Genomic DNA, 25,763 nt, shown 5'->3' with positions numbered 1-25,763 from the left:
GCGTTTCATCATGGTTTCCTATAACACCAGTGAAGTTGTTTCCACAGGTGTTCACTTTGTCACGGGATGCTTATGTTTAACGGTGGCCCTACGGGGAGAGGCCACTGCAGGCCGTTTCCTCCTTTTATCAGATCCTTCTGCAGCAGTCACCTTGTATACTTCCGCAAATCATACAGCGCACTGAAATATTACATTACAAGTTAGAATTAATATTTAGAGTGACATAAAATAATACTGCCAGAAACATATTGGTGCCTTGGTGGGGCATCTGTAGTTGGCCCCTCAGGTCTTATAAAGACTGCAGGGGTAGCATTGTTCAGAAGGCCTTTGAGAACAGAAGTATAGGTTGAACTTCTTAGAAGCAACAAAAATAAGGGGACCATGGTTTCTAGAGTAGAATATGAGGCCGTAGCTCACAATGACCTATCAGATATCTGTGGGGCAGATGCTGGTCTCACCTCAGGGCAGAGCACAAAAAATATCTCTTGGCTTGAGCTTCTCCAGCCTCAAGACCCTCCCTCCCAGCTTCCTGTGGTGTCTGCGGGCTGTTGCAGGGGAGAACAGCACACTTGGATACCCGAGGCAGCACTCTCAGAACAGGACGGAGAATGCTGTAGTCAGAGGGGAGAGGGCCCTTCAGCATGTAGCCTCAGCAAGTGTCTTGGTTTCCCTTCCAGGAGGCAGAGACAGCCCCGGTTGCGTTTACCCAGAGAGGACACTGGGCAGAGTGAACTCACAGAAACACTGTTCTCTGAGTCAGTCATACCGCCGTGCGCCCTGCAGTTCTGTAATAAGTGGCATCCAAGACACCTAGGAAAAGACACTATTAAAGTTTTGAGTCATTTGGTTCCAAGAGATGTGTAGTAGTAGACAAATTGGTTTCGTTTTAAAGAAAGTGAATTCCCCTTCCTTGCATGTGAAAATCATATACCCAGCGTACGGCATACCTAGATTTGAGAGGAGGAGGAGCTGGAGCTTTGGTAGGTTTTGAGTCTAGAGACCTGAAGAACTCCCTGACATCAGGTTCTTAGTTGAAAGTTCAACCAGCATGTACCCTGACTGTCCTCACCCTTAACTGCAAAGGCTGGGCAAGCTGAGTCTGCCACAGGGCCACACACAGGAAAACAGGTAAGCTAAAGAAAGCAGTGCCTGGCTCAAAAGTGGGCCCACATGGGTCTCTGGGTCTGGAGAGTTAGGCTTCACTTCTTCAGTTGGATGGACTAGAAGCTGTAAATGCGGATACAGTTGTCTGATTGCATATTTTAATCCAATTCACACTTTCAGTAAAGTGTCTTTTGTGGACACAAAACAGTTGAGTTGAGAGTAACACTATTGTTTCCTATCAGTACTTTTGTTAATAACGAACGAGGGCAGGAGAGGGAAGGCCCAAGGCCGGGAAATCCCAGTGTCCTCTTGTGTCTATGGCAGATTCTTTGATTTGCTCATTTCTTCATCCTTGAATGCCTGTGGTGTCCTTGAAGCTGGGAATGAGAGTGGCCAGCCCTGCTGTGAGGCCCTAGCGGTGCCCTGAGAGCCAGCTTAGCACTGGCTGTTTCTTGGAACTTACGCAGACTCTCTTTCCTTACTTCCCCATCTTCCCCAAAATCCAGAGCCTCCAATCATAGGCCTCAGCTATGACTTTCCTAATCACAAAGATGCAGAAAACTTGTTTTCTTAACATAGTACCATTCAGCTTCCCTAATCCTGTCTGTGACTGTTTGACAACATAAAGAACCCACAGCTGCTTAGAATGATAACATTTTGTTAAATGGAGGGTATTGACAGTGTCCTAGAAGCATTCAAATCTACAAAATTCCACTCCTCGCTTGTTTGTTGTAGGACGGGGGCATGCCTCCTCCGCCACAGCAGCTTCTGTGTAAGGCAGTCCATCCCCGTAAGTACCTGTGCTAGTTTTACTGTCAACTTTATGGAAACTAAAGTCAGCTGGGAAGAGGAACCCTTAGTTGAAGAGTTACCTCTATCAGATTGGCAAGTGGGACGGTCTAACTTACTGTGAGTGGCATCAGATAGGCCACGGCTGTTTGAAAAGGCTAGCCAAGCATAAGCCAGAAAATCATCACTCCTACGTGCTTCCCAACTACCTTGAACCTGCCTGAATCCCCTCAGAAATGAACTGTGGCCTGGAAGTATAAGCTGAAATAAACCATTTTCTCCCAAATTGCCTTTGGTCATGGTATTTACAACAACAAAAAGACAAACGAGGACAACAAAAACTAAGCTGGGGGTTTGCGTTTCTTATATAAGATTATGGTTTGGACACAAGAATATTTTATAAATTAGACTTGTTGCCTGGCGTCTGCACAGTGGCTGCTTCTGTCACGTGCCCAGATGATGTGGAGGTGTGTCCAAGGCACCCGCATGGGGCTGAGACAGGCCCCAGCATCAGCATCGGCGATCTTCCAGATGTCAATTTCTGGCACATTGGGAGGATGTTAACACTAGCAAGCACAAGTAAATTTTATAATAACTTCAAGGTACAGTGTCTTGAGAGTGAGGAACTTGCCTCCTAAGTTTCTATCACAGACATGTGCAGGTGGAATTTGAAAGGAAGACACAGGAGATGCTGACCTCTGACCTTGTACGAGTACACCTACACACCTGCATGTTTATTGGGGGGAGTGGGGGAGAAAGCAGGTGTTTCTCTAGCAATATGGTTAAGTCTTCCAAAGTAGTAAAGCAAGTTTGATTTAACTTAAATAGAATATTGTTCACATTGAGATAGAGTTTATCTGACTCAGACCAGTGAAGAGCTGGAAGACTACACTTGGGGGTGTTAGGTAAGAAGTGTTCTTGAGATTTCTGGTCATATTAAAGGACTCTGTTGCCTTTAATAATTTCGTTATCTTACAGTATTCTGAAATAAAAGATCAGTCTCGAGTCCCTTGTTAGATCTGTCCACTATCTGTGAGGGTCGCCAGGCTCACCGTGACTTGGATTCTCCGCTGCTTATTGGCTTGAGCAGTCACTAGTCCACAAGGCTGCCCTGAGCCTTTGTGTTTACATGCTGTGTGTGTTCAGCTACTTTAGAAGGTGTTTGTGCTCTTCAGACATTGCCTTCCTTCAGTAAATGTTTATGGAAGCTTATTAAAGTTTTATTTATTACACTTAATAAAAAAGTAGAAATGGAGATAAGTTAAAGTACTAGAGAAAATGTAATTGAAACAATTTGGAGTATCATTTAAATCAATTTCCTTATTAATTTAGAAATATTAAAAAGCATTTGACAACAACTTAAGATGTGTTCAGACATCGTTATGGGAAAATATGAGCAATGACTTGTCTTACTATTCCTAGATTATTTTTTAAAGAGTATTGGTTTTTTCTTTAAAAAAATGAAAACAGAGAAGAACTACAGTAAGTTGTCCTTATTTTAGAGTTAGGTTCTCAACGCTTGCTTTGTTGCCCAGACTGACCTCAAACTCCCCATCCTCCTGCCTCCATCTTTCAAGCTGGAGTTTCAGTAATGTATCATCAGATCCTGTTGTCTTATTTTTAAGATATAAATGTATGAGCACAGCAGTCGCTTATACACGATGTAGCTGAGATGCAGGGCCCAGTGTAGATAATGGCCGTTGTGGTGGGTTGGAACATTATGTTGTCGCATAGACAGCCTTGTGGGATATTAACAGTGTTTTCAGTGACCTTTTGCTGTGTTTATAATCTCTGTAATACAGGTGAATCAGTGGGACAAATTGTTATTAATTTACCCATGTGTGAAGGAAATTTTTAACATTTAAAAAAATCACTATAGTTAGGCTAAAAGTTCTATCACTTAAGTTTGGCAGTAAAGAGAATGTATATATTTTTCTGACAATTAATTTAATCAAGTGTTACAAATAAACTAACTGATTTTTTTTCACCTGTATAGAGTATATGATGAAGGTTCCCAAAGTTTGACCTTTTAATCCTCTGGTTTATAAGGCAGAGCATGGGGACAGGCTGTGACCGCTGAGGTGAAGCTGGGTTTTTGTGATATTGAGGTGACTCAGAACTGTAACAGAAGTGTGTGCTGAGATGAGATTTAAATGAGGTTTTCTCTTTTTTTTTTTTTTTTTTTTTTTCTCATGATTAGGCTATCAGCTGCAAAGGTCAGCACAGCATATCCTACACTTTGTCAAGGAGCCAGACCGTGGTGGTGGAGTATACACATGACAAAGACACAGACATGTTTCAGGTAACACTGCTTTTATAATGGAAACTGTTCCGCTTCCGTTTACTTGTATGTTTTGTCATTCAACCAGAACTTCTGCCGCAGCACCATTCAGTCATGCCCAGGGAGGAAGAGGTGAGGATAGTATAAAAATTACTCCTAAAGGGGTAAAGGGAAATTTTAAGGCCATATCTTCAGCTATTTTTGCTTGTTTTCGAGATTGTATTTTAATGACATTTCCCCCTTCCCTCCCTCCGGGCTCGACCACATACCCATCCGTGCTCTCCTTCAAATTCAGGACCTGTTTTTGTTTTTGTTGTTGTTGTTGTTGTTTCCTCAACCTTGATACAATAAAGTAGCTGTTAACACTAGACACAAAAAATATGTAAAGGCAACCACTTTTAAAACAAACATAATAGAAAAATGTTTAAATAAACACAAGTCAAAGAAGACAATACAAGAGGCTTCCAGAAATAATTGGAGCAGTGTATATAAAAACTGCCTTACCCTTACCCAGAAAATGTAAGCCTGAGTAATCTCATAATCAAATTTTAAGAAGGTAAAGGTTGATAGTCAGATTACTAAATGCCTTTAGACCTTAAGAAAGTATAGGATGCATAGGAAGGGTGATAGTGTATTACAAAGTCTAGAAATATACCAGACAAAAGCAAAAAGAAGGAAATCGAGAAACATCAATTAATGAAGCTGAAAAGAAATAATTCGAAAATGCATCCAAGATTCAGGACCTTAGAAACAACAGAAAATTGTAACGTGGACTCATAAAAAGAAAAGCAGAGGTGCGCCTCAGAGGTGAGACCTGTACTTATAGGGGGAGGGGTGGGAGGGAAGAGAGTGTGGAGAGAGTAAGCAGTGGTTTCATGTGTTAGAGTGGGAAGGTTGGTTAGGAAATGAACGTCAGGCTTTGACTTTCACAGTGTAGCTTCTTCGTGAATGTCAGAGACATGAGAGGTCAAGTGGGGGACAGCCAATCCAGATGCCGGAGGGTGACCCCATTCTGCATTAACCATTTCCCCAGACTTTACAAAGCAAGCAAGGGCCACACTGGGGCAGTTGTCAGGAAGAGAACCACAAATAGGCAATAACAGTGTTTTAAAATCATCCAGTACAGGTGCGCTCGTGGCGGAGCACTTTTCAGTTATTAGTTGGAAGTGTGGCACTGAGCACCTTGTGTGGAAGTGGCCTCTGGACAACACTGTGGTCAGAGCAGTGTCTCCACAGCGCAGTGTCACGGCAGGCAGCAACGGTGACATACACCCACAGGGCCACTGGCCAAGAGACTGCCACTAACATGTGCACAAATAATTGAGGGATGTGAAACGTGACTTAACTGAATGGCGCTTGGCTCAGAGTTACGTGTCCTAATGAAAAACTAACGGTAAGTGCACACTTCAGTGTGGGTAGAGAAGGTAGACTAGAAAGCTACATGGCACACGTGTTTCAACACCTCCATCTAAGAGGAGCCGGCCTACATCAGAATTGTCTTCTTTCTCTAAACTCTCCTTACATTTTTGGAGACAAATTTGTCTATAAAGCTGTCAGATTAAAAATGAACATAAAGCTGGGCCCAGTGGCACATACCTGTAATCCCAGCAGTCTGGGAGACAGAGGCAGACAGATCTCTGTGAGTTCAAGGACAGCCTGGTCTAGGAAGTGAGTCCAGGACAGCCAAGACTTCAGAGAAAAACCTTATCTGGAAAAAATTAAAAATAAAAAAAAATACTTTTAAAAAGTTAAGATCAAAATTCCTGTAAGTAGGTATCTGAAGAAGGAAACTTCCTCAGAAACTAACACTATAAAATTCCAAATGATTAACTGGTCAGATTTTTTAATTAAGTAATTATTGTATAAATTGCTCAAGTTAGAAATTCATAATCCTGAAACATTCCCCACAAAAAATAAAATAAGTTTTTATGAATATTATTAATAACTTTTATATTTTAGGTAAGTTTCTCTAGAGCCAAAATACAGTAAAGTAAAAGGAAAAGTCTAGTGACAAATTGGAGAAATATTTACAATTCATGCCACAAATAGTCAAGGTTCAAAAATGTAAGATGCTCCTAGAAATGACTGAGAAAAATACATACAGTGGAATTGACATACCACCAAAGAGTTTAACAGCTAATAATTTTAAAAGGACAACAAGTAGCTTGTTAAAATAAGTTAATGTGCTTTATTTCACCTACCAAAACAAAACAAAAAAACAGGAAATGTGACTTTAATATTTCTTTTTTTCTTGCTAGATTAGAAAAAAAAAAATCCAAAGGCTTTTGTCAGAAATGAGGGATAGATAAGTCTCCTGTGCATTATAAGTTGATGCAACCTTGTGGGGCAGAGATTTGGAAATGGCTGTGAGAAATCTGAGATGTTTATACACTTTGACTGAGCTCTGATCTTTCTAAGAGAAAGATTCTGTCCTCCCACAGATGTACCCAGGAATCTCCTTATGCACGTGCACCATGACGTTGTATAAAGTCTTGCTCTCAAAGCATTGCTTAAGAAATAACTCGAGTAGGGCCATGTCAGTGCAGTAGTCCACTGGAGTCCTGCGAGGCCATAGAGCCCAACAAGGAAAAGCTCCGAATACAGACTCAGAAAGCTCAAAACAGACTGGTAGAGCAGATACCGATGGCTCTGTGTATACCGAGTCTTACTGTTATTACTGAGGTCAGTCTGATTAGTGAGTCCTAGTATTGGGGTCAGTTAAGATTACTTACTGTGAAGTGTCAAATAATTAAATGATGGTACTAAATGCGACTAATAATGCTAAGTAGCATATTGACATTAAATATGTTGTTAAATTGGGATGATTGAATGGCTTAAATAATTCTCAGGTGCATTAAAGGTTTCTAAAAGGGCAGATGAAACGTTGACTAGGCAGCCAGCTTTGTGAAGGAAGGCGTAGGCAGGTGGTGTGCAGACTTGGACTGTGCGAAGCTGAACAGGTCTAGATGGCCGGGCACCATAGAGGAATAACAGACATAGTGTAAATATGAGGCGTAGTTACTCAAATGCCAACTGAAACTTGGAAGCAAGGTGTCTGCTACTTGCACACAGTATTAACAGCAGAGCCACCTAAAAGCTCTCTTTGTTATGCCAAGGATGGGCACGTACTTCCTGTTGATACTGAAGAAGTGTGCGTTTTCAGTGGCAGAGTCTTCTTATCACAAGTGGGCTAGAAGCGTAGCAAGCACAGTGACTCTCAACATAACCCTCAACAATAATGAAGAGGGTCGTGACTGTTGGTGATTGTCACTGATGCTTCCCACCCTTAAAGCAGTAGCTTGCTCTCCACATGAAGTGGGTAGTCAGGTGCTGCTGGGTGTGTGCTCCTTTAAGGAAAATCCTTCCCTTCCCCGAGTGAATTAAAGATGTCGTTGGGTTTTTCTCCGCTAGCTTCTGAGTGCTCCATTTTGTACCGGTAGTAAAAAGAGTCAAGGCTTAGTAAAGTCGCTAGCCGTGTGGCCGTGCCGGGTAGACTCGCTAGCTGTGTGGCCGTGCCAAGTAGACTCACCTTGAAGCGCCGCAGAGCGTGTCACTAGTACTTGTGCCCCATCTCCACAGAGGCCGTCACAGGGGACGGAAGCGCCATCTTTATTTTATCATAGGAGAAATTTGGGCTCTCTGGGGACTGTGGAGCATGCTTTTACAAAGTGCTGATCTGTGGGCAAGGCTGACGGCTAACTTGGTGGAGTGCCCACCAAGCATGTGGACCTGAGTGTGATTCCCCAGCACCACACAGAAGGCAAATGTGCTAAGGACCCTAGCTTTGAGGGGCCAGAGATGGGCAGATCTTAGGCTTCCTGGCCAGCCAGTCTGGCCAGGTTGGCGGGCCTCCAAAATCCGCAGGAGATCCCAGAATAAAGTGAAAAGAATCAGCCAAAGGGGCCCAGCTGGTAGAGGCATTTGCCACCCGGCTGAATGACCCAAGTCTAATTGCGAGGGCCCAGGAGGATGGAGAGAACCAACTCGGGCAAGTTGTCCTCTGACCTCCCCAGTGCTGTTCATGCACACCCCGCCCTCACCGCACCGCTGCCCCACATGCACACCATACAAAAATAACTAACTAAAAGGAAAAATCTAAAGAGAAGAAATGGTAAACGTGGCTGAAAAACACACTGACTTCTGGCCTTGCACACACTCATGCACACCCTTGACCTACATAGACAGGAAAGGGGAAAATACTGATTTTTGATAGCCCCTAAATTGTGAACCTGCATACTCCAGGTTTTTGAAGGGAAAAGCAAGTTAATAAGACAGAAATAAGATTTAGGTCTTTGTTTTCCACACAGTACCAATGCAGCCTCCTTGCATAAAGAGGCAAGACAACACAAGACTTCCTAAGTTCCCTAAGAAAACACTGTCTCTAAGGACACTGGTGCTTTTTCCTGAAGTAGTCTGTTTTGTTAAACGTGCCTCTATGTGAGTCTAGGCCATCTATGTGCAAGTGCTCGCAGAGGCCAGGAGAGGGTTTGGATCTGGAACTGGAGTTACAGAAGACTGTGACCTACCTTTGTGGGTGCTGGAAAACAAATATAAGTCCTCTGGAGAACAGCTGGTGCCGTCAGCTGCTGAGCAGTTTCTGCAGCCCTGTGGAACCTACCACTCACGATAGAGAAACGCATCATGTTCGTTTGAACAGGGACTCACTATGTAGACCAGGCAGGACTTGAACTCACAGAGATCCACCTGTGTCTGCCTTCTGGGTGCTGGGATTAAAGGAATGCATCACCATGCGCAGCTTTTTCTCCTTTTAACAAGCTTGTGTGTTCAAAGTGGCAAACAGTGCAGCAGCGTTGGCTGTCCTGACGATGGGCCCCCGCACAGAAGGCTGCGGCGATCCTCAGCCATCGCAGTAGCTCGGTGTCAATAGCTTGATGTTGGTATTGCGTGTGTAATGGTGGAGTATCAGGGTGCACAGTCAGGGCCAAATCTGGATTAAGGATAGTAGAGTCTGAAGTCATACAAGCAAGCAAGATCTTAGTAGTTGCTTACTAGGGTTGGAATAAACGAGAAAAGGAAATAGAGAAAGTAAAACAAAATCTGAGGGAGACAGCGGAGATGCAGATGCCTTACAGGGCCACTGAGAGGTGACAAGGGACCAAGCACACTCTGACAGTGTGGCCACGACACTGCCTTAACTTAGTCTGTTTGCTCTAGTTTTAGATGGTAGAGCTTAATTATCACCAATTTACTTTAAGAAAAACATTAGTAATACCTGTATTTTTTGGAAATTATCTTGTTCTGTGTGTGTGTGTGTGTGTGTGCGCGCACACACGTGCGTGCATTTAAAGGGTTGGCTCAGTATTAGAATCCTTCATAACCTATGTCATATATATATATATATATATATATATACATATATGTATGTATATATATATATATATATATATATAGAGAGAGAGAGAGAGAGAGAGAGAGTCTGCTGTGTCAGATACCCACCCAGTTACAGGGGCAAAGAGCTAGAGCTGTGACCTCAGCTTGCCTGGCATGCACAGTCACCTTCTATCCCCAACACTGCATATAATACGATAAGACCAAGGAGGGAGATGACCACCCAACCCATCAGCACACATTCCAGGTCGCACAGCAAATTGCCTGAGCTCCAAGACAGGAACAGAGGCAAGCAGGAAGGAAGTTAGGGGAGATAAGCAGATGAGTAGAGTAAGGTACTGATACTTGCCAAGAAGACATTAGATCAGTGGTTCTTAACCTCTGGGTCCTGACCATTGGAAAACACATTTTCCAGTGATCTTAGGAACTGATAAGACTACTCAGTAGCAAAATTAAGACTTTTAAAGCAACAAAAACAAATGTCGTAAGACCATCAGAAATATACATTTTGAGCCAGATAAACAAACTAGAGTCCCTGTACACAGTGATGATAACTGGAAGAAGGGAAAATGGAAGGACTTAACGTGTGCTTGGAAGCTACAGGGGTGAGGTTGTACAGCGGGACCATGGGAAGACTTAAGGACAGTTCTTGGGTTTGATGTTCAGACTGAACAAATTGTATGGCCGCCATTACCATCCAGAGAGGGGCTGGAAGGTCTTATGTTTTGCTCAGAGTGTGTCACACTAGAGACGGTCATTAGGTGTTGGGTGAATTGGGTCTGCTAGCTTGTAGCTACCAGAAGAGCCAGAGCTCTGGGCCCTTGGGAAGAAGAGTTGATGGGATTCTCTAAGAGAGAGGCGGGGAGGGGCTGAAAGTGTTTGCAGGGTGAATACCAGGGCAGATGAGTTCAGGCTTGCAGCCTGGGATTAGAGGTGTACTGATGCCCTTCCCTCCCCGCCCCCCATGGGAGGGGCTGGAAGCAAGGTGGCCTGGGCTGAGAAGGGAAGTTGATGAGCTGAGTGAGGAAATGGATGTGTTTTTCTGAAGTATGTTACTGATGGGTGAGAGCTGGTGGCTGCAGGCAGACAGGAGAGCTTCCCTAAGGCAGGTATGGGAGCGGGGCGGGGCTGTGCCAGCTCTGCTGGCAGCAAGATGCTTCGTGGCAGTAGAAGGTTCCAAAAGTAGCCATTGAGACTTTAATAGCAGGTCAACATGGCTGAGATGATCTAAGTAAGCCAAGGGTCACTTTTCAAATATTGTATATTTTAAAGGTTATCATTGACAAGCTAGACTCTAACAGAAACCAGAACCAAGCTGTGCCATTAGCCACAGTTCAGGGTGTTCCTGAGTGTGTTTGATGAGTGCAAGATCCCAAATGAAGGAGTGAGTGAAGATTCAGGGGATACATTCAAGAGCAAAGCTGTGGGATACAAAGCATCTCTGAGAGAGGGCTTCTGGATAGAAGCATCCAGGAGTCTTCTGTGACACAGAAAGAAAGAGTCAGAAAATAGACGTATATAAGGAGGGAAAGGAGAAATGAGAGAGGCCTTTGTACCACGTCAGCACTGTCTTCTTGGGCTCTGCGGGCATGCAGTAAGTGTGCTTTCATTATATATAAAAGTCCAAGCTCTCCCTACAGCTATTCTCCGAATGCCAGTGTTCTATGAATAGCAGATGAACTCAGAAGCATCTTGGCCTGTGTACCACTCAACTGTCAAATGAAATGTAGAGGCATCTCAGCTTGTCTACATGACTGGCTGTAAGAGAAAGTGGAACTGATCCAACAGAAGAAAAAACGGACTGTAGGTTTCCCACACCAACTAGGGTTTCAGTAAGAAAGTGGCTGAAATTTCTTTGCTGGTAAAGCAATATGAGCCTTGTTTCTTGAAGGAGGAAATTCTTCCTAGCACTCCAGAGGTTAGGTGCAAAGGGAGGTAGGTGATAAACCGTATGTGGCCAGCCAGGTAAGTGCATGGCTTAAAATAATTGATCCTAGAGGGATGTTTCAGTTGAAATAAAATCTCAAGTCTTAGTCAATTTCAGTTAAATCATGAGGCATGAATTTAGTGACTTGGAATAAGGTCGCAGCATGGCATTCCCAGAGGGAAGTAATGGCTGTGGGCAGGAAGGGGTGAGTCTGGGAAGCGGGCCTCAGTGGCAGATCACTTGCCTAGCCTTCTAAGAGCGGTGCGTGGCATCTTAGAAGAGTGCTTGCTTTCGGCTTACAACTAAGTCCCACTTCTTCTCTAAGACTGATGGATATTAGGACCCAGGGTGTGTGAAGCCCCGCCACCTCCCTTCTCTGAGGCTGATGGACATTAACCCAGGCTTCAGGTTTTGTGAGGTGACCAGGAAAGTATAGGGTCTCTCACATTTATCTCTCACCTAAACATCTCTTGGAATAAAAGTTCAGGGTGAGGTATGATGTTGAGTTTGAAGAAGCCACATTTTCTCCTTTTTATGTTTCTACATTTATTAAGTATTTATGACCTTTAAAAAAATAAAAGCTTTTAACAAGAAAAGAAACTTAGAGCTTGCCTTAGATCTGCACAGGGTCAGATTTATCAGTAATGCCTGCATGGGTGGGAGAGGGGCTGCTGGCAGCGGGTGGCCACGGCCCGGGTAGGGGAACGTCAGCTCTCTTTGAGGTTGTCGATCCCGGCAGGTGGCGTGTGCCCTACACCAGTGCACATGCGCCCATCACTACTTGGACTCAGATTTAAGAAAAAAAGGAGGAGAAGTTGTGGGGGACAGATCTGGAAAGGAATCGAGGGGGATTTAGAGTGGAAAATAGGGAAACACATGGTGTATAAAAATTCTCAAAGAACAAGTGTAAAATACTGTATTTTTAATAGGAAAGGAGATGCGCTTTCATTCTGTGCCTTTGTACACTTTTATTTTGAACTGTGCATTTAGAAAACTTTTACATGTATCAATAAGTAATTTCAAGTTTAACAGGAACAAAAGGCTCATAGCTTTGTCCGTCACAGTAGAGCTACATTACACAACCATCTTGAAAACGAACCCAACAAAGGGAAGTTTTCACAGCCTTAGGAAGATGAATTATATGGTATGGTTTTATGGTATCTCTAATTTAGATTTTTATGTTGCGTTCTTAAGCAACTTGTATATTTTCTGAGACCAAAATGCATATAGCTAAGCAATACACATCTGCTCGGCTTGATGAATTTCAGTGAAACCAGTAACTCCGTTTATTCTAGGTACATTTCACTAGAACAAGGAATTGAGAGCCATTAAAAAACAAGAAAAGATTGTTGCCTGTTGGCTTTGCACGCTAGTCTGTGCATGGGGACATACAGGAGAAATGTACAAAGGGAACCAGCGATGCTGCTGGGGAGCGTGCAGAGCTAGATGATGTCAGATCTCTTCATTCGTTTGTATTTTTTTAAAATCATGTATTTTACATTGCTTATCTTTTCAGGCAGAATTCACAATCAGAATAAAAACCACCTTGGAAATTGATTTTCATGGCCTTATGCACATACATGCCAGGGCTCATGTGCTCCTCCCCTGGGCAGCTTCTGAATCGCTCTCTGTTTTCAGACGAGGGCCTTAGTGGCATAATATTGAGTGAGGAATTCTTCATCTCCATGTAAATGGTTTTGATTGGAGGCTGTGTTTGTCACTGCCTTCCAGGCAAACAGACAGGAAGCATGAGTACATAAATTTTTAATATCTGATCCTGAGGATTTTCCTACTTACAAGCAAATGTGTCTTCTAGTTAATGGGAAAGAAGACCTGAGTTAGTGGAATCTACTCAACAGGATAGGCTCTGTTAGAACTCCAAGACTGTAGTGAAATACCAGCTCCTGGTATTTCACTTCGAAAGCTTTGAAAGCTTACCAAGGAAAGGAAGCCAATGTAATATTGGTAGCAACTTTTAGTCCTCCCCAGAGAGGTTTCTTTTTAACCCGGACATGAGGTGCTAAGAGTAGCCCCTTCTAAACATTTCCTCCACTTGCATTTTTGAGCTTTTGACTGACTTGGATAAACCCCACAGCCCATGTTCTTCTCCAGGTCACTCAACAGTGGCAGCTACTGTTCTCCCTCAGTCCCAGGGTAAGGGCTTGGTTTTCTCAGTGCTGCAAGTCATGGACTGACTGACTTAGGGAGTATAGCAAGCAAAGAGTTCCTTTGTTTCTTTCTCTGACAGTTTGCTTTCTCTGAAAATAGAAAACAAAGAATAATTTGGGAAGGAGGGCCCAGGGTAAGATGATCAATCCTTACTTAGAAAGACAAATGAGATGGCCATTGGAAATAGGAGAAAATGAGAAGCAAGATAGGAGCCTCTGAAAAATTCTACCTAGCAGTGTATCAAAGCAGATGCTGAGAGTCATGGCCAAACTTTGGGCAGAGTACAGGAAATCATATGAAAGAAGAGTTAGTAAGACCTGGAGAGAACAGGAGCTCCACAAGGACCTATATATATATATATCTGGGCATAGGGAGTTGTCTGAGACTTGATTTTCCAACCAAGAACCATGCATGGATATAACCTAGAACCCCTGCTTAGACATAGCCCATGGCAGCTCAGCATCCACATGGATTCCCTAGTAAGGGGAATAGGACTGTCTCTGGCATGAACTCTGTGGCTCCTCCCCGTGAGAGGAGCAGCCTAGCTAGGCCACAGAGGAGGACATTGCAGCCAGCCCTGGTGCAACCTGATAAGCTAGGATCAGATGGAAGGGGAAGGGGAGGAGGACTTCTCCTATCAGTGGACTTAGAGAGGGGCAGGGAAGATAGGAGGGAGGGAGGGCAGGATTGGGAGGGGGCTACAACTGGGATACGAAGTAAATAAACTGTAATTAATATTTAAAAAAAAGAATAATTTGCTGCAGAAGTAGTATTTCCAACTGGATCTGAGACATTCTCCCAGAATAGAAAACGGAGGTTTCTCGTGACACTTAAAATTGCTGGAGTAATAGACATAAAGTTGCAGTTAAGCAAAATGAGTAAGATCTAGGAATCTACTCGACAGCATTATCCCTGTGTCGTTATGCATTTGTATGTGCGCATCTCAGGCTGAGGGGATGGTAAACTACTTGACTGTCAAGCATGAGGATCTAAGTTCAAGCCCCAGAACCTCCCCAAAACACCAAGGGTAGTGATGTGTGCCTGTAATCTCAGTGCTGGGGAGGCAGAGACAGGAGGTTCACAGAGCTGGCGGACTGGCTAGCCCGGGCCAACTGGGGAACTCCAGGCCAAGGGCAGGCCGTCTCGCGGGAGATGGATGGCATCTTTGAAGAAGACATCTAAGGTTGTCTTCTGGGCTCTTAACTGCATGTGGGCCTGTGCACGCACACACACACTCACTTGTGGGGGGTATGTAGATTAAGTGTTGGCATCATGCTAAGATGAAAGTTTTGATGGTTATTTCCCATAATTTCTCTCTTAGCTAACAAGGAAGGGCAGACAGTTGATTAAGCAAAGATAATGAAGTTGGCAGGGTTCTGCAACACGGAGCCTGATGTCTTTGATGTGAGTCACGAGAGTGTTCGGTTTCCCCAGGTGGGCAGGTCAACAGAAAGCCCTATCGACTTCGTGGTCACAGACACCGTTTCTGGCGGTCAGAACGATGATGCCCAGATCACGCAGAGCACCATCTCCAGGTTTGCCTGCAGGATCGTGTGTGACAGGAACGAGCCATACACAGCACGCATATTCGCAGCTGGATTCGACTCTTCCAAGAACATATTTCTTGGAGTAAGTACTATGACTATATTCTGGCTTCAGAATCTCACCCACTGCTGGGATAGAGTTAATTTGCGGAGAAGTTGCTTTCTGTGAAGACTGTAGTTAGATTTTTTTTTTTTTTTCATGTTTTGATTTTTAGGCCAGTGGAGAAGACAGTAGTAAAAACCTGAGGTTAATTCAAAGCCTAGCCACGTGAATCCAGCATGCAGGAGAGAGAAGCAGGAGGGTTATAAGTTCAAGGCCAGCCTGTACTGCATAGAGAGACCCTGCCTCAATAAAAAGCAAACAATCTGTAGATTACTCAGTGGTCGTTCTATTTGCTGTATCAGTTATAGCGTATGCACTAACTATTTTAAAAGAGTATATGTTAACATTATAATACCTTTATGGTGAATTTGAGATGTTTATCTCAAAGGGAAGAAGAAGGAGGAAACTGTTAGTGAGCTGTTCACTGAAAGGTGAACAAAGGTGAGTGCTTGCTGTAGCCCACTGTGATATGTTAACAAAACAGAAAGCCCTGCCCACATGGGGTATCGTGATAAACCAATCCCCAAAAGCTTTAGTGATTTATTCTATCTTAATACAAATACCTTTGAACCAGAATATTGTTGCAGAGAGAAAACTGTCCGTTGTGACCTAAAGGATAATAAAAGTCTCTTGTCCTAGGTGACAGGGAGTATTGAGGAAGGCCAGCCCAGCCCTTGTTGCTGTGTCCTGTGGCATCTTGGACTGGGCTCTCTCTGTCTTGCCCACCGCCTCCTCTGGTACACCAGCCACTTGGGGCCCGAGAGGAGGCGGAGGGCTGCTCCTGTGTGTGACACCTCCCTGAGAAAGGAGGGGGAGGTGGTGAGGCTGTGCACTCCTGTGACTTCTCAGGGCAAAGCCACCTCATGGCAGGCACATCCCCACCCTTTGCCAGGCATTAGGAAGCCTGGGGCTACTCCGATGGGTTTCTACAAAGTAGGGCTCTGATCCTCCCTGCCCTGCTCTGTCTCAAGGAGAGAGGAGGGGCGGCAAAGCAGTACAGCAATAGAGGATGTCTGTCCTGTTACTGCTGCCGTCCGCCTCAAGGGGAGACATTGCAATGTGCATGGAAACACACTAGCCCCCAAATCATTACCTTATATTTTTTTTAATTTTGTACCTTTAAAGTTCTCTTTAGAATGTTCTTTTTCTTTCTGTAACCAGGCAATGAGTGCATGCAAAAAGCACTGTTAGGTTCCTGGGTAAGAACAGGCAGAAGTGAAGGCTTAGATTCCAGGCTTGACCCAGGGAAGGAAAGCGGTGTCTAGGTAAAGAGCTTGGTACAGGTATGTCTAAACTCCTGAGGAGAATGTGCAGTGAGGGAACCATTCAGCTTCAGACAGTGTCATGTCTCCTGGCGTCCGAGCAGCACACTCATCCTGTGCTCAGCAGCTTTAAGTGGAAAGGGAAATCCTGTGCTCTTTCCTACCTTTTCCATGTATTCTCTTTTTCAAGACAGGCTTTCTCTGTGTAGCCCTGGCTATCCTGGAACTCACTCTGTAGACCAGGCTCACCTTGAACCCAGAGATCACCTGCCTCTGCCTCCCAAGTACTGGGACTAAACGCGTGAGCCCCCGTGCCTGGCGAGCTTTCATGTCTTTTAGGGAGACTCTGGAGTCCGCTTTTCGAGTGGCGCTTTAGCATGCTTTTTCTGGTCTGTGGTGTTGTTCTCCAGGAAAAAGCAGCCAAGTGGAAAAACCCCGATGGCCACATGGACGGGCTCACCACCAATGGTGTCCTGGTAATGCACCCCCAAGGCGGCTTCACAGAGGAGTCCCAGCCTGGAGTCTGGCGAGAGATCTCTGTCTGTGGAGACGTGTACACCTTGCGAGAGACTAGGTCGGCCCAGCAGAGGGGAAAGCTGGTGAGTGGGCTCCCTCCAGAAAAAGTACCAAAGCACAGATGCTCGTGGTGACCATCACTTTTCCACTGATGAAGCTCAGAGCCTTTGTGTAGGGTTGAATGCGCCCTTCTCAGATCCAGAAGAAGTCCCATGAGCGCTAGAGAGTTGGAGCGGGGTGGCTGTCCTTTCCTCAGAGTTGGGCTTACCTGAGGGCAAGTGCCTCAGGTATTTTTTGGTCCTGACTGTCTTGAGAAAACAGTCATTTATTACATTTATCATTACAGAATTTATCTTTCCTCATAATAGTTTACTAATCCAGAAAAGTCCTGGACATTTTGAGACAGTGAATGAAAATTTTAAATTAAAAAATAAAGTCTAGATTTTCTAAAACTAACAAATAATTAAGTCCCCCCCCCCTTAGTTTAATGGTTAGAAATTAATAGCATTCTCAGTACTGTTCACCAGGGACAGCAAACATTTTACTTAAAGCTACTCCTGTGCCAACATGCTAGCACCTCGTGAGTGTCATTGCGGAGTCCTAAAACAGATGCTTGTTTTGTCCATTTTGATTGTGAGTGTGTGGTCTCGGGTTTGTGATCGTGCCGTTGCTGTGGCCCAAGCCCTTAATAGCCTTGTTCCCCTTTCACTCCTGCTCTCTTACATAGAAGCTGGGAGAGAACATGTGCCTTTTCTGGGTTATAGGAAAGGCCTTTCTCAGAGTAGCCATACACAGCACACAGTGGAGTGTGTGTGATCTGTGAACTGCAGAGACGAAAGTAGCAACCAGATGTTTCTGAGATGGAGAAAGGACCTGGGGCCTGATGGGTGATTGTTGTCCTGTCCCCGAGGCTTGCTTCTTGGGTGCCATTTCTGTTATTTCTATTTCACACCATTCTTGGACAGGCAAGGCCCCCTCACCTTACAGTAAAGCCACCTTTTTTTCAGTGCTTTGATGAAAAGCATTTTCTGGCAAAGGTCAGGCAAACTGTGTTTTATTTGAATACTTTTCAAGAAATTATAAATAGAAAAGGGATTTGAAAACAATCCCTTTTACAAAAAGGGTGCTCCTTTTTGTAGTTTTACACAAGACTGACCTAGAACAATTGATTTGCTGATTAATTGTTACAGCAGCGGAAGACGAAGACATGGTTGGGCAGACAGTGCAGGAGCGTTCCTTACCAAGCACACAGCTCATCCACTCTGCACCACGGTCTTCTGAAGAGGCAAGATCCTCTCACCTCATTTATGGAGAGAAGTAGCACACCCAAGTCAAATATTGCCCTGAGCCACAACTCAGATTCCTGCTCCAGTTGTAATTTCACAGAGGGCCATGCTGGGCGCTCACCTGAGCTGGTTCACATGTGAGCGTTTGCTACCTGTGTGAAAAGAAGCTGCATACTGAGCCGGGCATGGTAGCCCTGCCTCTAATTAGTACTCAGGAGGTAGAAGCAAGCAAATTGTGAGTTCTGGGTCAGACAGGGCTACATAGTGAGATCCTGTCTCATAAACCGAAGAGTGGGAAGCCAGCTCAGTAACACAGCTCTTACTAGCCTGTGCAAGGCCCTGCCCTCAATCCCCTGCAGAAAAAATAAATAATAAAATAACAATGATGATAATAATATTAAAAGCATACTCTGGGCGCTATGGCAAGACTGTCCAGTGAGCATGTCACCAGGTGGCTTACTTCTCCTTGGTTATTGCAGAACAGCTTAGGCAGTAGCATGTGTCACAGACTTTTGCCTGGCTTGCTAAAAAAAAAAAACAGCTCCAAAAATGGCGGCAGCGGCTGCTACTGTGTGTGTGTATACATGCGTGCATCTGTACCTGCACATGGAGACGACAGGATAACCTCTGGACAAGGCCTTGCCCACTAGGCTGAGACACTAGCCAGGGAAACCTAGGGACCCTCTCGTCTCTGTGACAACTAGCACACAGCACTTGGCTTTCTCTTGTGGGCTCTGAGCTCAGGTTCTCCTGCCTACAAGGCGAGTGCTCTACCCCCTGAACTGTCTCCCCAGCCCAGACAGCCTGTTTTTAAAGTTCGTGTCTGTCAACAGCATGCCTTAGATCTATGGAAAATTATGGGCATCTTTCTCACATCAAGATCTCAGGACCACTGAGCCTGAAACTTTGTTGCCACAGATACTCTTTTCCATGTGTGGTATACCCCAGGTCTTTGTCTGGAGAGAGAACCTGTGCCAGCTGCCGGAACCCCTCCAGTCCATCTGCTGTACAGCTAGATGTGAGCTGACGGAAGGCACATCCATCTTCTTTTGGCGCCCAGACCTCTCCCCCTGGCCGTCTGGCCCTGGCCTGGTGCCTGGTGCCGTGGCCTCAGCCAGAACCCCAGCCTGTCCTGCGAGTGCCTGTTGACTCCGTGCCTAGGGTAGTCACACCTCTCTGTGTGCTGGTGTCACCACCCTCCTCCTGGCTCCTGGCATCTTTTCCAAATCTCCATTCAGGAAAACTTCTGTCAAAACCTGTTCTGACCTGTCTTCATCGGAGTACCAGCAGCAAACAGTGTCTACTGTGTGCCAGACCTCGTGTCCAAGAATTCCGCTTGCTCTAACCTACTTACCCCTCATAGCCACCTTCCACATCCTAAAAAAAGGGAGAGTGTGGCGGTGTGCTCCAGTAACCACCCCAGCTCTAAGTGGCAGAGCCAGGTCCGTAACAGGCCAGAGGCCCCAAAGCTAGTCTCAGCCATTGTGCATCCGTGGCCTCTCAGTGTTTCCTTTACCCCTGGCTCCAGGCATGCCTACCTCCCGGTCCTGTCTGTCTATGTCTGTCTGTCCTGTAGTCTTCTCCCTTCTGGGCTTTGTATGCATCCGGCACAGGAGTAGTGGGCTGAGTCCTGTGCAAGCGCGGGTGCGTAGCACACACATCCTGTGAGAACAAAGGCTTTCCAGGAAGACTTCCACCTCTGACCTTAGGAAAAACGAGTGAAAGACAGTTCTAGGTGTGCATAGGTAAGGGACACTGAGGGTCACCAGGAATGTGTTGGATACCCTGCCAGAGGAGCATGGGTCTTCATGGGCAGGACAGCGCTCGTCCCTCAGGTTTATGGGTGTATTACCCACATAAAAGGTTAAAAATAAAAGTGTAATGTTTACGGGACTCCTAAAGTACCCGCTGCATTAGTGGAACTGAAGAAGCTGGCACACTGCGCTCTGAGTGCCCCACCCTGAACATTTACAGGCACTGAGGCTCGGGAGGGTGATGTCCCATGTCCTTTTTAGAGTTGAATGCTACCTCCCTGTGCTCTCTGTTTTTCTAGTTACTGAGGAAGGATGTTGGGGAGCCTTTGCCGCCAGAGTTTGCAGGGGTTTGCTTTTAAAGATGTGTCTGTTGAACCTGTTGTAGGTGGAAACTGAGACCAATGTCCTGCAAGACGGCTCCCTCATTGACCTGTGTGGAGCCACTCTTCTCTGGAGAACCGCAGATGGCCTTTTTCACACTCCGACTCAGAAGCACATTGAGGCCCTCCGGCAGGAAATCAATGCAGCCCGACCCCAGTGTCCCGTGGGTCTCAACACCCTGGCCTTCCCCAGCATCAGCAGGAAGGAGGTGGTGGAGGAGAAGCAGCCCTGGGCGTACCTGAGCTGTGGCCATGTGCACGGCTACCACAACTGGGGCCATCGGAACGACACGGAGGCTAATGAGAGGGAGTGTCCCATGTGCAGGACTGTGGGCCCCTACGTCCCTCTCTGGCTGGGCTGCGAGGCAGGATTTTATGTCGATGCAGGACCCCCAACTCATGCTTTCACCCCCTGTGGACACGTGTGTTCAGAGAAGTCTGCAAAGTACTGGTCTCAGATCCCACTGCCCCATGGAACCCATGCATTTCACGCCGCCTGCCCGTTCTGCGCCACGCAGCTGCTTGGTGAACAGAACTGCATCAAATTGATTTTCCAGGGTCCAGTGGACTGACGCCCTGGACGGCCATCTACACATTATTAACACGTTACTGTGAAGATTTTGCCACTAACTGTAGATTCTACCTTTTGTAATGCTGTTTGTTAAGGGGAAGGTGGACTGGGTTGGGGAAGAAGACGGGGCTGGTTATGAAACGTGGCAGGAGTTGACAGACACGGCTGTGCTCTGTGTTCTCGGAACAGCAGCATCGTCATTGAGGTCTGCCCGATTAAACTTTAACACCTGTGTAATGACTGGATTTCAACTGCCATGCTTTTGTTTTTAACTTTAGGTTTTTAACCAGATCTTTTTTTTTTTTTTCCTTTGTAAACTTGGGTAAGACTTTACATCTTTTTTCATAAATGTAGAAGAAATGTATTCAACAGATGTCTTAGTGGACAGCCTGCAGAGCTGTGTGGCACAGTTGTCACTCATCTTGTGATGTGCAGTGGCCGGGAATACCTGACAGTGGCCAGAATCTGACCCAACCCCAAAGGGTCGGCCCTGCCATGATTCCCGTGGATAGGAGACACAGGCCGGGCACTTGTCTTGAAATCTGCAGCTTGTTTTCTCATTTAGTTTTCTCACTTTGGGTAGAAGAGAATATTAATATGCTATTATAGTTTAACTTCAATGGAATTTACTTACACACTCATTCATCAGATACTTGGCATGTCAAACAAGGAATTTCCCGTATTCTAGTCTGCTCTGTTATTTTTGTTTGATATGGACTGTTTCTGGTCCTCATCTCACATGTCAAGAATTGATTGATTGATTAGTTGGTTGAGTGATCGAAGTCTAGCAGCTCTTTGAAGTTCATGAACTGAGGTGGCAGTGTGACAGGAGCTAAGTGGGGCTGCTGTAGCTGCTGGCGGCAGTGGGCGTGTCCTGGGTACTCTCCTGTCAGCTTTATCTGCATACTGATTGCTTAAGACCCAAGAGGGATTTAAAATATGCTTCTGCTTTTTAAAACCACTTGTTGGCACTTCATAGTATGGTTTCCTCTTCCTCTGTGTCCTCGTCTCTTATAAGAAAGCCCAAAAGCAGCAAATGACTATGATACAGTCATTTTTGTCCACTATCTGCCTGCCTACCATCTGTCTGTCGCCATCCCTTTCAGGTTAAGGAACCCCGTAAGTTTTTAAAATGTTTGCAAATGAAACTAAATGTAAATGTGATTGTTAGATACACCCAGCACTGAGCGGTACATCTGCAGAGATCTTTTGAAATTCCTGATTTTGAGAGAGCAAGGGAGTGTTTACTGAGAAATAATTAAATCAGATTTTCATATGAGCTACACCATCCCTCTCTTTTCGTTTCATTTTGTGTTGATTAATAATTCCCGAATGCGCATCTTCTGTGCTTAGTGCCAGTAGTACTTGTGGCTCCCAGAAGGTAGAGGTGCTGTTGGGCTTAAGCTCCATTCCACCCATTCCCAGGGAGAAAAGCTTTGGTTAAACTGCCATCTGCTTAAATGGAACATCAACAGATTGAGTTGCCTGTTTCAGCTTTTGTAAATATATATAGTTAATGTGATTCTGATATTATATCCATACTTGAATTGGTTTCTCCATATTTTGCCTGTTTGTTAGCAGATATTTTGCCTATTTTCAGCAAATTAAATCTATTGAGTACTTTTTCTTAAATGCAAAAAGATGATATTACTCTTCAACACTGCTGCTTAATTTGACTAAGTATGCTAGATTTACCTGTCATTTTAAAAATAACTTTATTTTCCCATGGAGACCATGTGTAGGAAGAAGGATTTTTTGTTTTGTTTTAATTATAGTCATGAAAATCCAACAACAGTCTCATTATGGTTCTGCATAGATTCCCTATAGACAAAAGAAAGGAAGGGAGGGAGGGAAGAATTTTCTTGAGAAATCTATTGGATGCCATCTGAGGCAGCCAGGGCTCCCATCACTGGTTGTCAGAGAAGGGTTAAAAGATGCACTCACTCCCTCTTCTTGTCATATGGAGAGAGACTGAGGATTCTTGATATGCTAGGACTATCTTCTAAGATAAAAGGTCTTACACCAAGAAAGGTTAAATTTCAACTATCAAAAAAAAAAAAAAAAAAAAAGCTTTCTTTTTTTCAATGAAGTTCACTCTGATGCCAGAGTGTCTGAGTCAGGGACTGTATGTCTCATACTTCGGTGTGTGGCATATGCCCCCCCGCCCCCAAAGTTCATGACATCATAACTCAGGTAGCTCAAGTGCAGGTTGATACCTGGGTAATAAACGCAGCTCTGCAGTGGCAGGTGTGACGCCTGTGTCGTTTCCTTCGGGCTCCAGGTGAGGTCCCCCTCCCGGCAGAGGAATAGCAGAGGGGTCACACCTTCAAAGGAAGCCATGCTGACTTGGACAGCTTCTGATACAGTCCCTTTCTACTGAGGAGAGCTTCAAGTCTGAAAACAGTTTAGTTTCTGAGACTAAGGAACTGTAGTGCAGCCATGTAGAATGATACAGTTGAGCAAGGGACGGTCCTCCATGGTCATTCCGTGTTCAGGTTTGGTGTGCCATCACATTAAAGGATGAATCCCAAGCCTTCACCCACATGTATGTAAGGACGTCACCAACCACCATCCTGGTCTCGGCCTGACCACTTACCCCCTTTCAAATAGGTTTCCAGAAGTCAAGCCCTAGTGACATGCCTCCATAGATAATATTTTCTTCAGTTGTGTCATTTTTCTTAAAAAAAAAATTCAGAGTGAGTGGGGTATAGCTCTGAGTATTTTTCTAGTGTTTTTTAAATTATTATTAAACAGTGCTGCTGGGTCATGTGGCTCTAACATTTCTCTGATTTTTTTTTGGGTTTTTTGCAAAAAGGGCTACAGTTCACACTGCAGAGTAAGTATTAAGCTCTGGGTCTCCTCCCCGCCTCATCAAGCCCACCATCCTTCTGTGGCCCAAAAGAATTAAAACTTTTAATATAAATAGAGAGCATATTTATATCATTCCTCAATAGTTAATTATAGGGTTTGGTACCTTTGTGCCTCAGGGAAGCCACGTGATATAACTGGTTATAGACTTTCAGGGTTAGGGTGTAGAGAAAGGAGAAAGCCATTGGAAAACGTGATGGGCTCCACTAAGGAGACTAATTAACCTAGGTGCAGAAGTGTGCCAGGACCGGCATCAATGTGATTGTAGTAGAATTTGTTTCCCAGTACTAGTAGGGAAATTTGTTTAAGTTATTACATATACTATAGTAGGAGAGTTGAGAACTCCTCATGACGCATCGATGCCTCTTATTTTTGCTTACCAGCCTCGGTAATTAGGAACTCAGTATTGATATTTGAACACTTTGAAGAAAACACACTTTCTATTTAAGTGTGCTAAAGGTTGTTCCATGATTCACTTAGCTTTTTTCTTTTCTTCGGATGCACACCAGAGGCGGATAATGATGCCACGCTTAGTGTCATCTTCACACAGTCTTGCCTCTGACAGTGGAAATCCAGACAGACCCCAGGACCTTGACTTCAAGCCGGCTATGGTTCTGTTCCCTTGGCTGTCAGTCTCAAGGTCCCATAGTTCTGCCTTCTGTGGATTAAGGGTCTGAAGCCCCTGTGATGAGCATAGGACACAGCTCCAGTCATGTTATGAGATAACGTCAGAATATTGGTAAAAGATCCTAAGCATTACCGAAACAGTGAAAACAAAACAGGGTCCTGTTGTTGCTTTTTAGTAATGCGTCAGCAAGTGTGTGCCCTCACGACTTCCCTAGTGAGCAGTAGGGGAAACAGACACATGTTCCAGTTCTGTTTAACTTTCTAAACAAAAGTAACATGCTGAGAACGAAGTTCTGTCGTTTAGGATGAAATCACAGATTGCTTCTCTCTACTAAATAATCCGGGCGTTAAGAGGGCTGGTCGTTCTCACCATGTATAGTGTTACACGCAGTTAAATTTTATGGCTATATTTGTAAAAACCTGTTCTTTTATATTTCATGTCAAATTGAAAACTTATTTCTTCACTGTTGTACCTGTGGAAATACAAGCCATTTTACAGGAAAAATCTTCAAAAGCTATTAAACAAATCTCACATGTTCGCAAGTCGTCTCCAGACTCTTGTTATCCCCGGCTTCATCGGGACATTGAGTAGGACGTGGATGCAGACGTAGACTTTATTGGTACTTTCTGGAAGTTCCATGTGAGTCCAAACAGACAGGTTTGTTGTTGTCTTTTACTCTACACATCGCATACTTAAATCTGTGTTCTGAAATCCTCCAGATTTTTTATTAAAGAAACTCCATTGGTGCTTATATTACTATTTCTTGTGGCATTTTATCACTGTCAAATAAATCTAACTTGTAGGAGAAGTTAACCTGGCTTGTAGAATTAATGGGTTTTCTTCATGATCGTTATAACCGTGTTACTCCATTTGTAGTAGTCTTCTTTTCAATAGCAAAAAGATAGTGTGTAAGTCTTCAAGCATTTGTGATATTTTCTATTCAAGTTAATATTCAAAGGTTATAACTATTATTGAGGGAAATAGATTTTTCATTTTGAAAAAAGAATGCAAACATAGGCTTTTACACAGGAGGCAAATGTTCTGTTTTTATCAGATTTGAAAAGTCATGAATTATAAAATGTGTTTCTATAGTTAAACTGCCAGTTACACTTCTCAGGTATATCTCACTCAACAACTGTGCTGAAATTCACTTGGTGTGGGGGAAAATGGTGTTTTCAACAAATGGATCAAGAACCACTAGATATATTCATGCAAAAGAATAAAATTGAGAC

At 44.4% G+C, this 25,763-nt stretch overlaps 1 protein-coding gene across 1 annotated transcript; it reads left to right on the top strand.

The window, feature by feature from the left end:
- The first annotated feature begins 1,848 nt into the window (after positions 1-1,848).
- Positions 1,849-25,302, top strand: Peli2 (pellino E3 ubiquitin protein ligase family member 2). The gene is made up of 6 exons (XM_055606056.1): positions 1,849-1,894; positions 2,326-2,495; positions 4,094-4,195; positions 15,054-15,248; positions 16,939-17,127; positions 20,470-25,302. Exons 1-6 carry the CDS (start codon positions 1,849-1,851, stop codon positions 21,034-21,036), a joined length of 1,269 nt encoding a protein of 422 aa, XP_055462031.1. The 3' UTR covers positions 21,037-25,302.
- Positions 25,303-25,763: the final 461 nt, after the last annotated feature.

This window comes from Psammomys obesus, unplaced genomic scaffold (assembly GCF_907164565.1).
Source record: "Psammomys obesus unplaced genomic scaffold, mPsaObe1.curated_primary_1811, whole genome shotgun sequence".
In the NCBI taxonomy this organism is placed as follows: Eukaryota; Metazoa; Chordata; class Mammalia; order Rodentia; family Muridae; genus Psammomys; species Psammomys obesus.
This window is presented reverse-complemented; position numbering and strand designations above follow the sequence as displayed.

Coding starts and splice junctions, on each gene's coding strand:
- Peli2 (XM_055606056.1), top strand. CDS start 1,849: ATGCCTCCTCCGCCACAGCAGCTTCTGTGTAAGGCAGTCCATCCCC. Junction 2,496..4,093: donor AATTTTATAATAACTTCAAG/GTACAGTGTCTT, acceptor TCTCATGATTAG/GCTATCAGCTGCAAAGGTCA. Junction 17,128..20,469: donor CCCAGCAGAGGGGAAAGCTG/GTGAGTGGGCTC, acceptor AACCTGTTGTAG/GTGGAAACTGAGACCAATGT.